This window comes from Tupaia chinensis, unplaced genomic scaffold (assembly GCF_000334495.1).
Source record: "Tupaia chinensis unplaced genomic scaffold, TupChi_1.0 Scaffold000101_1, whole genome shotgun sequence".
Lineage (NCBI taxonomy): Eukaryota > Metazoa > Chordata > Mammalia > Scandentia > Tupaiidae > Tupaia > Tupaia belangeri.
In genome coordinates this window covers 8,925,953-8,936,468 of record NW_006159565.1, presented here as the reverse complement: position 1 = coordinate 8,936,468, position 10,516 = coordinate 8,925,953, and the positions used below count along the sequence as shown (strand labels likewise).

At 35.6% G+C, this 10,516-nt stretch overlaps 1 protein-coding gene across 3 annotated transcripts in view; it reads left to right on the top strand.

Moving 5' to 3' along the window:
* SPTLC3 (serine palmitoyltransferase long chain base subunit 3) overlaps positions 1 to 10,516 on the top strand; it is a 161,539-nt gene that overhangs the window by 71,149 nt on the left and 79,874 nt on the right. For 2 of the 3 annotated variants that reach the window (XM_014585987.2, XM_014585988.2), the window contains exon 5: positions 9,488 to 9,555. In XM_014585987.2, the coding sequence (XP_014441473.1) occupies positions 9,488 to 9,555 (68 nt within the window). Of the gene's footprint in view, positions 1 to 9,487; positions 9,613 to 10,516 lie in introns of all 3 variants that reach the window. The other variant, XM_006143659.3, reaches the window with a different exon arrangement.

Here is a 10,516-nt window from a genome sequence, read left to right as displayed (position 1 = left end):
TCCCTACTTTTTTTTTTTCTAATTTTATGTTTTTTATCATCCTTTAGGGAAAATAAATATTCACATTTCTTTGAACTCCACAACAACCTGGACACCCTGTGTTCTTTAAGTGCCTTTTATTGACCCTAGAAAGAATGGAGTAAATGCTTTCGTTGATGAGCTAGAATTTAAAAATCACACAGGAGCATATATATTAATCTCCAACCAAGTTACACTTTAGAGCCTACCCATCTCATTATGTCATTTCCATACTTAATTATCTGCCCCTTAATCAAAGTAAAATATAGGTAGACTAATGAAACCATAGAACTTAGTGTTGTCAAGTCCCCAATGTTTAGTCTAAATTCCTTTTATGAAAGAGTATACTAAAGCTCAGAAAGTTTCTATAATGTTCCCCCAAATCACATAGCTAATAAATAAAAAGTTCATGTGTATCGCAGACTCTAATATGAAAGTGTACAAGTTTTTTTAAACAAGTTGAAGTTGACCACAAACTCCCATATGACTGTTCTACTTTATTTTACATTGGGTTTTCCATCCTTCAAGATGGAGCAAAGGTTTTAGGGATTATGCAACTCCCAAACATCAGGGATGTTTTCTTGGCCTTTGATCTTAAGACCGCTCTGATCAACACTGATGACCCACTGTTTCAGTGAATATAAACCTTGTGACCCAGCAGCCCACTGTTTCTGTCTCATACTGGAAGCTGAGGAGTCTCTGGTTAGCACTAAACACCAATACTAACATTCAGGCTACCTTTGTACAACTTGCAACTGTCCCCAGATGGCTACCATCATGATAAGTGTGTGGATTCATTAACTTAGTTTTGATCAAATTTATCTTGTCCTCTTTGCTTCACATGCCTTAATTTCCTTCCTTTGAGAATACCTGATATAATCTTTTCAATTCCTGTGAACTTTTTAAAAGACAGGAAGGAAGCAAATTCCACCTTGAACCCTGTATTATGAATCTCCCCTAAAGCAGAAGGATAAATAATACCTGACTACCCACATAACATAAAAGGTGTTGGGGGGACTAAGAAGAATATGAAGTTAATATTTCAAGAACTTATCTACAATGTTCATAATAATAAATCTTTTTTTGTTTTTAAAAACATGTTGATACTTTGCATCTCTTCAGCTAGCAACTGACAAAAATTCTTGCTTTAGAAAGTACCATGGAATTGTGATGAAAAGTTTCATGTAGAGTCAGACATTCCAAATTTGAATCTTGGCTCTATACTTACTAAACTGCATGACCTTGGAGCCTCGAAGGAATCTTCAGAGTGAGCTGAACTCTCAATATTTAGGGTCCTCATCTGAAAAATGAAGACAATAATAGTACCAACCTCAAAATGTTGTTGACAATTGAGATCAAGTTTAAATGTTTCAGTAAGCTAGGTTGGCACATAGTTAGTAGATGATCTGTTCTTGTTAGCTCTGTCTCCTTTGAGTTATATCACCTCTACCTATTTCTTCATTGGTAAAATCAGAAGATGATTGTCTACTTTGTAGAGTGTTTGTGGGTGTGAGGATTTTAGAATATGTGTACGTGTGAGGGTTAAATGACTTGACCATGGTACATTAGTGGGCATTCATTACACTCTTTTTAACTTTTAATTTTTAACTTTTAACTTTTCATTTCAAAGATGAATTTTAAAAGTGTGAGAATCAAATCTGAATTAGGTGTATAGTAGAATAGATAAATAGTATTATATCAATAGTAATAATAATAATATAGTTAGAGAATTGTTTGCTTTTAGGAAATATACACTGAAATATTTATGAATGAGTAGGACATCATAATTGCAATTTATTAAACAGTTCAAAAATACATATATATGTTTGTGTGTGTCCATGCACACACACACTGTACATAGGCTATTTTGTATACTTTGACGTACATCTCCCCATTTTCTCACCCCACCTCATACTTGGTAACCAATGTTTTATTCTTTATGTCTGTGTGTGTGTATGAGAGAGAGAGAGAGAGCCACGCTTAATAATATTGTAATGCACTCAGAATTTTTACTATATAAGAGTAGATTTTAAGTGCTTCTGTCACAAAAAGTGTGGGGGGAGAAGCTATTATGAGATCCTGGATTTATTAATTCATTTGACTATAGTAATACTTCCACTATCTGTATGTATATTAAAACATCATTTTGGGGCCAGAAGGTGGCATTTAGTTAAAACACTGAATCCCACATGGCCAGCTGTGTGGTTCGAGTCCCAGACATGGAAATTTGAAAGTCACACTGGGCATGTGTGTGTGTGTGTGTGTGTGTGTGTGCCCAAAATCCTGAGAAGAGACTAGAGGAGAAGGGATTGCATGGCCATCCCTCCTGGAGGATGCTTTCTTGTTTTACCTTTTTCTCTTTTTCTTTCTCTCTGTCTCTCTCTGTCAAGCACACACACACTATAGCAAAAACTAAAAAAAGAAAAAAGGAAAAAGAAATCATGTTGTATACCTTAGAATATACACTATAAATGAATAAAAAAATATATAAATGATATCTTAAAAAAGAAGGGAGAACATGAGATGAGGGACAGTTCATCATACTAACCAGTTAAGATATTTTTCTCTCATCAACATTGAAGGTACATCAGAAGTTTATGCTTATTCCTCACTTAAGGTTTTTATTTGTATATAATTCGAATTATTTACTACTGCTTTAACCTGCCACAAGGTGACTTGTTTAAAATAAGAACTTCAGTAGGTGGGCAAATAAAAGTGTTTTCTATTTTATCAGACTTCATCAGGACAGAGTGTCTGTTTACCCAGCAGCAGTGTGATAGTATGACCTAAACCCATTTCAGACAACATATCTGGCTTCTTTCAGGATTTCTGTGAATATTCATTAGAAAAGCAAAGTCACTCAAGAGAAAATGAAACTCCATAACCTGTGCTAAAATTAGACACGAGTGGAACAAAAAGAGAGCAAAGTATCCCAAGAGCTTTTGATAACGAGCTCAGATGTGGACCTTTTAGGCAGAAGGGTTGATGCTGGCTTTAATCCAGAAATCACTAGTTCAAACAGAGTGACATAGATCTGAACTGATGGCAATGGCACAATTAGAACAGCCAAATAGAATAGCTAACAATACTCATAGTAACTTGCTTTCAGGCCAAGTCTAGAGAACAGTCCACAAACAAAACATGTGGGCCAAAAGCGACTACAGTCACAGTTTGGGAAATCATCTTCACTTTTGCCACATAGGAAGAATAGGTGGCTGTAAAACAGGTTCATCAATAACACTCACAATCTGCTATTAATCAATGCCAATATGTCAGTATGAAGGCCAGCAGTCTCTAAATTCTGACTAAAGACTATGAGCCAGCTAGTATCAGTAAAAATCCAGCAGAAATCCATAGTACAAGAACAAAATGATAGTACTGTGTTCTAAATATGGTTTTTATTGATTTAATGGATGGCCCAGTGCTTGGCACAAGAAAATACTACTTGGAGAGCTGGTAAGAGAATGAATCTAGTTTTTATTTATGGGTTGATTAACGAAGAATGTTTTCTGCTTGATAAATAAACATTAGGATACAAACAAAAGTCAATATATGCCAAACATGTTCATTTGCAGATCTATTTATCACTAACAAATTTGTGGCTGTTATTGACCTTCAGAGACTGAAATGTCAGAGAGAAACAGAAGAGAAATAAAAACCATTGTGAATTTACATTTACTTTCAGCTAGGATGATAGCTATGCTCCCTTGTGATTTGAAAAAGTCCATGTTTACATGCCAAAACAAAATGTTGAATATAATTTCTAAAACTACCCAAATAGTCAGACTACCAACTGCAACTTAACATCTTTACTCAGTCAGGATAAGCCCTGAGTATGTGTGCAAGGCAAGTTAGCTATGTTCTCAGTAACTACTATGTTTCCCCAATAGAGCCCTACATTTTTGTTTCCTTAATATGAAGAACAGGAAGAGAAAAAAAATGGAATTAATACAATAGCCAAATTCTTTATTACTCCTCAAAGAAGCCCACCTGACCTCAAGCCAACCCAGTCTAACTTCCAAAGATATGACTTCCTGAAGTGGAAAATGTCTTATTATCCTAGGAATATTTTTAATTTGTTTATAAAATATGAGCTGTAAACACTAAACAGAGAAGTTCCAGGATAAGGGATTTGGGGACTATTGTTTTCTTCAAATAATGATAAGCACCTACCTACAAAATGATTCATAACTCACAACTCAGCTGTGATACTTGTGGTCATAGAAACTGATCTACTTAAAAGTTATTCTAATAATGATATGCTCACTGAAAATTCAGAAAAGGTTTAGTATTTGGAGAACTCAGACGGACACACATTTCCTCTCTCTATGCCAGGGCAAAGTACAAAGACCTTATTGTGGGCAATTTCTCAGACAGTCTTAAGCAAACCCATTTCTCATGAGTTGGTTGGCTCTTTGATTACTTGATGACACATCTCATATTATCCTAGAGACTTCTAGTTCTCATGCAGAAATTTGCAAACCAGTGATACAACTGCTGTAGATAAATTTCTGGGTGGCAGTTTTCAAAAAGATAAAGGGGAGTGGGACCAGCAGTTAGCATAATGGCTATGTCGCTGGACTCCCACGTAGTCGACCGCGGTTCGAGTCCCGGACCCAGTGACTTAAAACTCATGCTGGGCGTGTGTGTGTGCATGCCCAAGATCCCGAGAGGAGAATGGAGGAGAAGGGATTGCGGCGTGGCCATCCCCCTGGGGGGTGATTTCTCACTTTCTGTCTCTCTGTTTCTGTCTGGCAAGCGCATGCGCCCTATAGCAAAATCCTCTCAAAAAAAAAAAAAAGAAAAAGAAAAAGATAAAGGGGAGAGAAGATACCACTGAGAGTTATCAGGGACTTCTGTTCATGTACTTCTAGGGTATTGGCCAGTATACAACTTCACCTGACCCTCTGGGCAAGAAAGCTTATGGGGAAAGTTACCAACGTGGCAAAGTATAAGTGCCATTTATCTTTACTTCTCTAGGTCAGAATATTTTCAAGCTACTGTTTAACTAGCTGGTCACCTTATTTCCTTGGACTTGTATGGCTTTTTTTTTTTTTTTGCATTTTTATCTTTTATTTGTTTAACTTGACAGAAGACACATGCACTTACCAGACAGACAGACAGAGAGAGAAAGCTAGAAAGTCTTTCCCATAGAGAATGATCATACCATAATTCCTCCTCCTCTGTATTTTGCTTTTTTTCAGAATTTTTTTCTCTTTTAAAAATACCTTTACTGAGATATAATTTACATACAAAATAACTGCACATATTTAATGTATACAATTTGCCTGGTTCAAACATAGATATATAACTACGAAGCCATCACCATAGTCAAAGCCTCCAGAAGCTTCCTCATGTCCCCATTTTTGTGTGGTATGAACAGGTAGCATGAAGTCTCCCTTAGTGAAATGCTTTATAGAGCACTGTGCAGTGTTATTACTACAGGCACTATTTTTTTTCCTGCCTAGGCTTTTCTTTTATTTATTTTTACTATTTTTTATTTCATTTTCTTTTATACATTCAATCACATTATTTGTCTTACAAAATAGATATTTCAACAGATGAACATTTCTCCCTAGTACAATTGATGAAACTACAAAATATCTTCAACTAATAATATCACATTTCTTTGTGCCATTAATGCTTTGCCTCCCTATTTATCTTCTAATGTCCTTCCTCAGACCCTCCTCTTTCACGCACAATATATCTGGTATTTACATCTATATCCTTTAGTCAATTAGTTTCAGTCATAGAGTGCAGACACTTGGTATATATTAAGTGGGGACATACAATGCCTCTCTTTCATAGCTTGGCTTGCATGGCTTTTGATCTTCCTTGTGTCATCTACTACTCTAAGTACTATATTGAAAAAGAGTGGAGAAAGTGGGCATCCTTGTCTTGTTCCAGTTTTTAGTGGAAGAGCAATAGGTTGAACACAAGGGCAAACTCCTGGGGGAAGCAAATTATCCAGGAGAAACATATTGCCCCACACTTGAGGTCAGAAGGAGCAAGTCATCTGGCTGCCTATATGACTGCCCCAGGGTCAAAGGTGGTTAGTCTTTCCTTTCTCAAATACTAAGGCATAGACCATTATCTTTGTCAAAGGATGTGAATGACCACCTCAGATGAAAATTGGTATAGGATTTGACTTAAGCAGAAATTTCTGCGCAGGGCTAGCAAAAGGTTACTCTACAAAGGGGAAAGGAGAAGGACAAAAGGTAGAATTAGTTCTAGCAAAATGGAGTCAGTTTGGTTCATTCATACAGGAAGAGGCCTCTGCCACTTAGTGAAAAGTTGGGAACAGAACCCAATCTCCTCATTCCCAAGCCAGACACCTTTTTACTACCATTTCTTTCCAAATTCAGTCTTTACGTAAAAGAAAATCTGATAAATTATTATGTAACTATGTTTTTATCTTTGGATTTCTATTCTGGTTCATAATATATATCTTTGATACATTAAGTTTTAAACTGCAATTTATACTTCTAACTTTACCCCAAACCTTAAGAGTGACTCTGATAGCATACTTATTTTACTATAGCTCAGACAACTTTGGGGATAAGTAGTTCTGGTTTGAGAAGAAAGATCACCATCTGTGATATGACCATGTGACCTCTCACAAAGGGCAAAGATTGGCCATTAAATGTCTCTGATATTAAATGTAAAATAACTATTCAAACTGACAATTCTACATCTTCTAAAGTTTAAGTCTTCCCCATTTTAGCACAGTAAGAAGGCTAATTTTCCCATTTAAATAAAATTCTAATTTTTACATTCTGTGTAATAAAATGTATTAATCCTTGGATTGAAGGAAGCCTGCTTCTATTAGCCCTAAATATGCTAATGATATTCCTCTAATTTAAATCTGAGCAATAGCTTCTACATTCCATTAATGCAAATTGCAGCAACTCTCCACTTATTTTTGTGTTCTGTCAACTGTATCATCTTGAAGGAGATGCCCAATAAAAGTATAATCCAAGAAACATGTAACTCTAAATTTTCTAATAGCTACATTAAATAAGTAAAAAAGGTAAAACTAATTTAATAACACATTTCCTTTAAACCCAAGATATCCTAATTGTTCTCATTTACACATTTAATCAGTATTTAAAAAAATTAATGAGCTATTTCACATTCCTCATGTTGGTATATTAAGTCTTTCAAAAGTATATTTAATACTTTCAGTGTATCTCAATTCAGAGATGAAATGTTCAGTGGTTAATGTGAAATGTAATCCTATCAAATTAACAAAGTTGTCTTTAACAGAAGATCTTTTAGGGCCAGCAGGTAGCTCTTAGGCCCAGCAGATAGCCTGGTGGTTAAGGTGCTAGATCTCAAATGGCCAACTCCATGGTTTGAGCTGTTGAAAACATGGGTACATACCCATGCATGCCCAAAATCCAGAAAGGAGAATGGAGAAGAACTTGCATCAAGGCCATCCTTCCTGAGGAATCATTTATTTCTCTTTCTCTCTCTTTCTCTCTCTCTCTCTCGTGAGTGCACACACTCTAGAGCAAAAAAAAAAACAACAAAAAACAAACAAAAAACCCTGAAAATAAATAAAAACTAAAAACTATAATGTTTCAATTTTAAGTTAATTAAAATTATATAAAATCAAAAATTCAATCTTTCAATGCATTTGTGGCTAATGGCTACTATACTTGACAGTGCAGATTTAGAAATTCAAGTGATAACAAACAGAGAATAAGGGAAGTATGTATCAACATCTGCTGTCAGCAAGGCCTCAAGGGCCTTGTTTAAGAAAGAATTAAGGGGACTAGCAGTTGGCATAATGGTTATGTCGCTGACTCACATGTAGTCAACCATGGTTTGAGACCCAGACCTGGTAGCTTAAACTCACGCCGGGCACATGTGCTTGTATGCGTGCCTAAGATCCAACGAGGAGAAAGAAGGAGAAAGGATTGCAGCGTGGTCATCCTTCCTGGGGGGGTGATTTCTCGCTTTCTGTCTCTGTCTTTCTGGTAAGTGCACACACCCTATAGCAAAAACCTCTCAAAAAAAAAAAAAAGGAAGAATTGGGAAAGAAGTATAGAAAAGGTCTAGAGAGATAAAAATAAGAACTTCAGAATTAGGCTAAATTGTTGCTTTTTATCTGAGACTTCTTTAAGCTTCATTTTTCTTATCTGTAAAACAAATGGTACTCACATTAGTGGGCTCCTATCTTATCTCTTATTTTAAATGAGATAAGCTAAATAGCAGAGTTAGCTATCTAATAGATTCAATAAATTATAACTAATTTTAGGAACACTAGGTGGTATAACGGTTACATCGCTGAGCTCCCACGTGGTCAACCACAGTTCAAGTCCTGGACCCGGAGGCTTGAAACTTGCACCAGGCACGTGTGCGTGAGTGCCCCAAATCTCAAGAGGAGAATGGAGAAGAGACTGCATCATCCTTCCTGGGGGGTGATTTCTCGCTTTCTGTCAGTCTATAGTGAGCACACGCACCCTATCAGAAAAATACCTCTAAAAAAAAAAAAAAAAAAAGTAACTAGTTTTACTAGACTATATGGAGAGAGATCTATTTACATTTAAGTGTGGGGAACCTCTGAGCAGGTTATGATTTAATTAATTACTCATAGACTATAGGGTGGACAATGAGAGGAATCATGGTATTTTTGTAAATTTTATTGTATTATAAAACATACATAGAAAAGTATATCAATCTTAAGCATACAGCTCAAAGGATTTTCACAAAGCAAACATACCTAAATAACCAGCACCCAAACATTCAGAGAAGGGGCCAGCATATGGCAGAGTGGTTACATCACTGGATTCCCACATGACTGATCACAGTTTGAGTCCCAGACCCAGCAGCTTGAAACTCATGCTGAGCACATGTGTATGCATACCCAAGATTCTGAGAAGAGATGGAAAAGAAGGGATTGTGGCATGGCCATCACCTTACCTGTCATTGTCTCTAGGGGATGATTTCTCACTTTCCCTTTTACTGTTTCTCTCTCTCTCTCCAGTAAGTTCACACACCCTAAAGCAAAAAAGAATCAGAGAATCTCAAAACCCTCTGTATATTCCTAGTAAAAATAAAACCACTATCTTGACTTCTAATATTATATTTGCTTTATTTGGTTGTATAATTTATATAAATGGACTTATACAGCTTGTATGTTTTTAAACAACTAACTTCTTTCCCTCAACAATTTTTGTGAGATTATCCACCTCATTGCGTGAATCAGCAGTTCTTTGTTTCTCATTGTAGCATTAAATTCCATCATATAAATACCCCACTATATAAATAGCCCAGTTTATTTATCCATTCTATAGTAAATGAACATTTGGGTTGTTTCTCCAATAGATAGAAACTGTGACAAATATTTCTGCTATGAACATTCTTGTATAAGTCTTTAAATAATGAATGTGTATGAGAATTTAACTGTTCAGTCTCAAACTTGTTGAAAGAGAAGGCTCACTCGTATAAATTTCATATGCAGGTACCTTGGATAAACATAAAGAGCTGGAGGACCTTGTGGCTAAGTTCCTGAATGTAGAAGCAGCTATGGTCTTTGGGATGGGATTTGCAACTAACTCAATGAATATTCCTGCATTAGTTGGAAAGGTGAGACTTTATTAACATGTAATCATCTTCTACTGTATTATTCCTAAGAATTATAACTCTTCCTTTTTCAGAAATATGATTCATTAGGTCCTTTTCTTAGGATAGACTGATTTGCTATCTGTATTTTTTAATAAATGTACCAACTGAGTTTGGTGAGTCTCTTCATCATGATACTCCTATCTGAGGAATTGCAACCCTAAATGTGACTTCAGATTCATTTTCAATGACAATAGCAAAGTTAATCAAAGCTTTAGGCTCTTGATCTCATTTGTAATATAGCAAATATTTATCAAGCATTCATTTGAACAAAACATTCCTCCCGTGTTATTTATTCACTCAATAAGGCATTAATTGAGAATCCATTATATCCTATGAGGCAAGATACAGGGCATGTGAAGATAAGCAAGACCTTATAAATTTATATGGTTAATAGTCTAGTGGGAGAAATGACAGACAAAATAAAATAGGATGAATACCATAGACAGAGCTTGCACATATATGAAAAAGGACAAAAATGTTGTCCCAAATTCTTGATAAAGTCCAAGATTTCTGTGCTAGCATGAGAACACAATTTAAACAGTTGTGAAAGTTATTTCCTTAAGACAAGGCAGAGGGAACAACATGTGACAAGTATAGAGATTTGGAGGATTTAGAACTTGGATAGTGGTCAGAGACCAGAGTTGAAAGTAAGTGCCAAATTGCAATGAGCCTTCATAATGCAGTATCGACCTTATCAAATAATATCTGCAAAACACATTAAGACATTATTAAGACAGATGGACAAATTTGAATTTGAACTGTATATTAAATAATAGCATCATACAAATGTTGAGTGAAGTTAAGATTTGATCATTGCATTTTGATTTAGTAGAATTTTTTTTTTTCAGCTATAGGGTGCATGCGC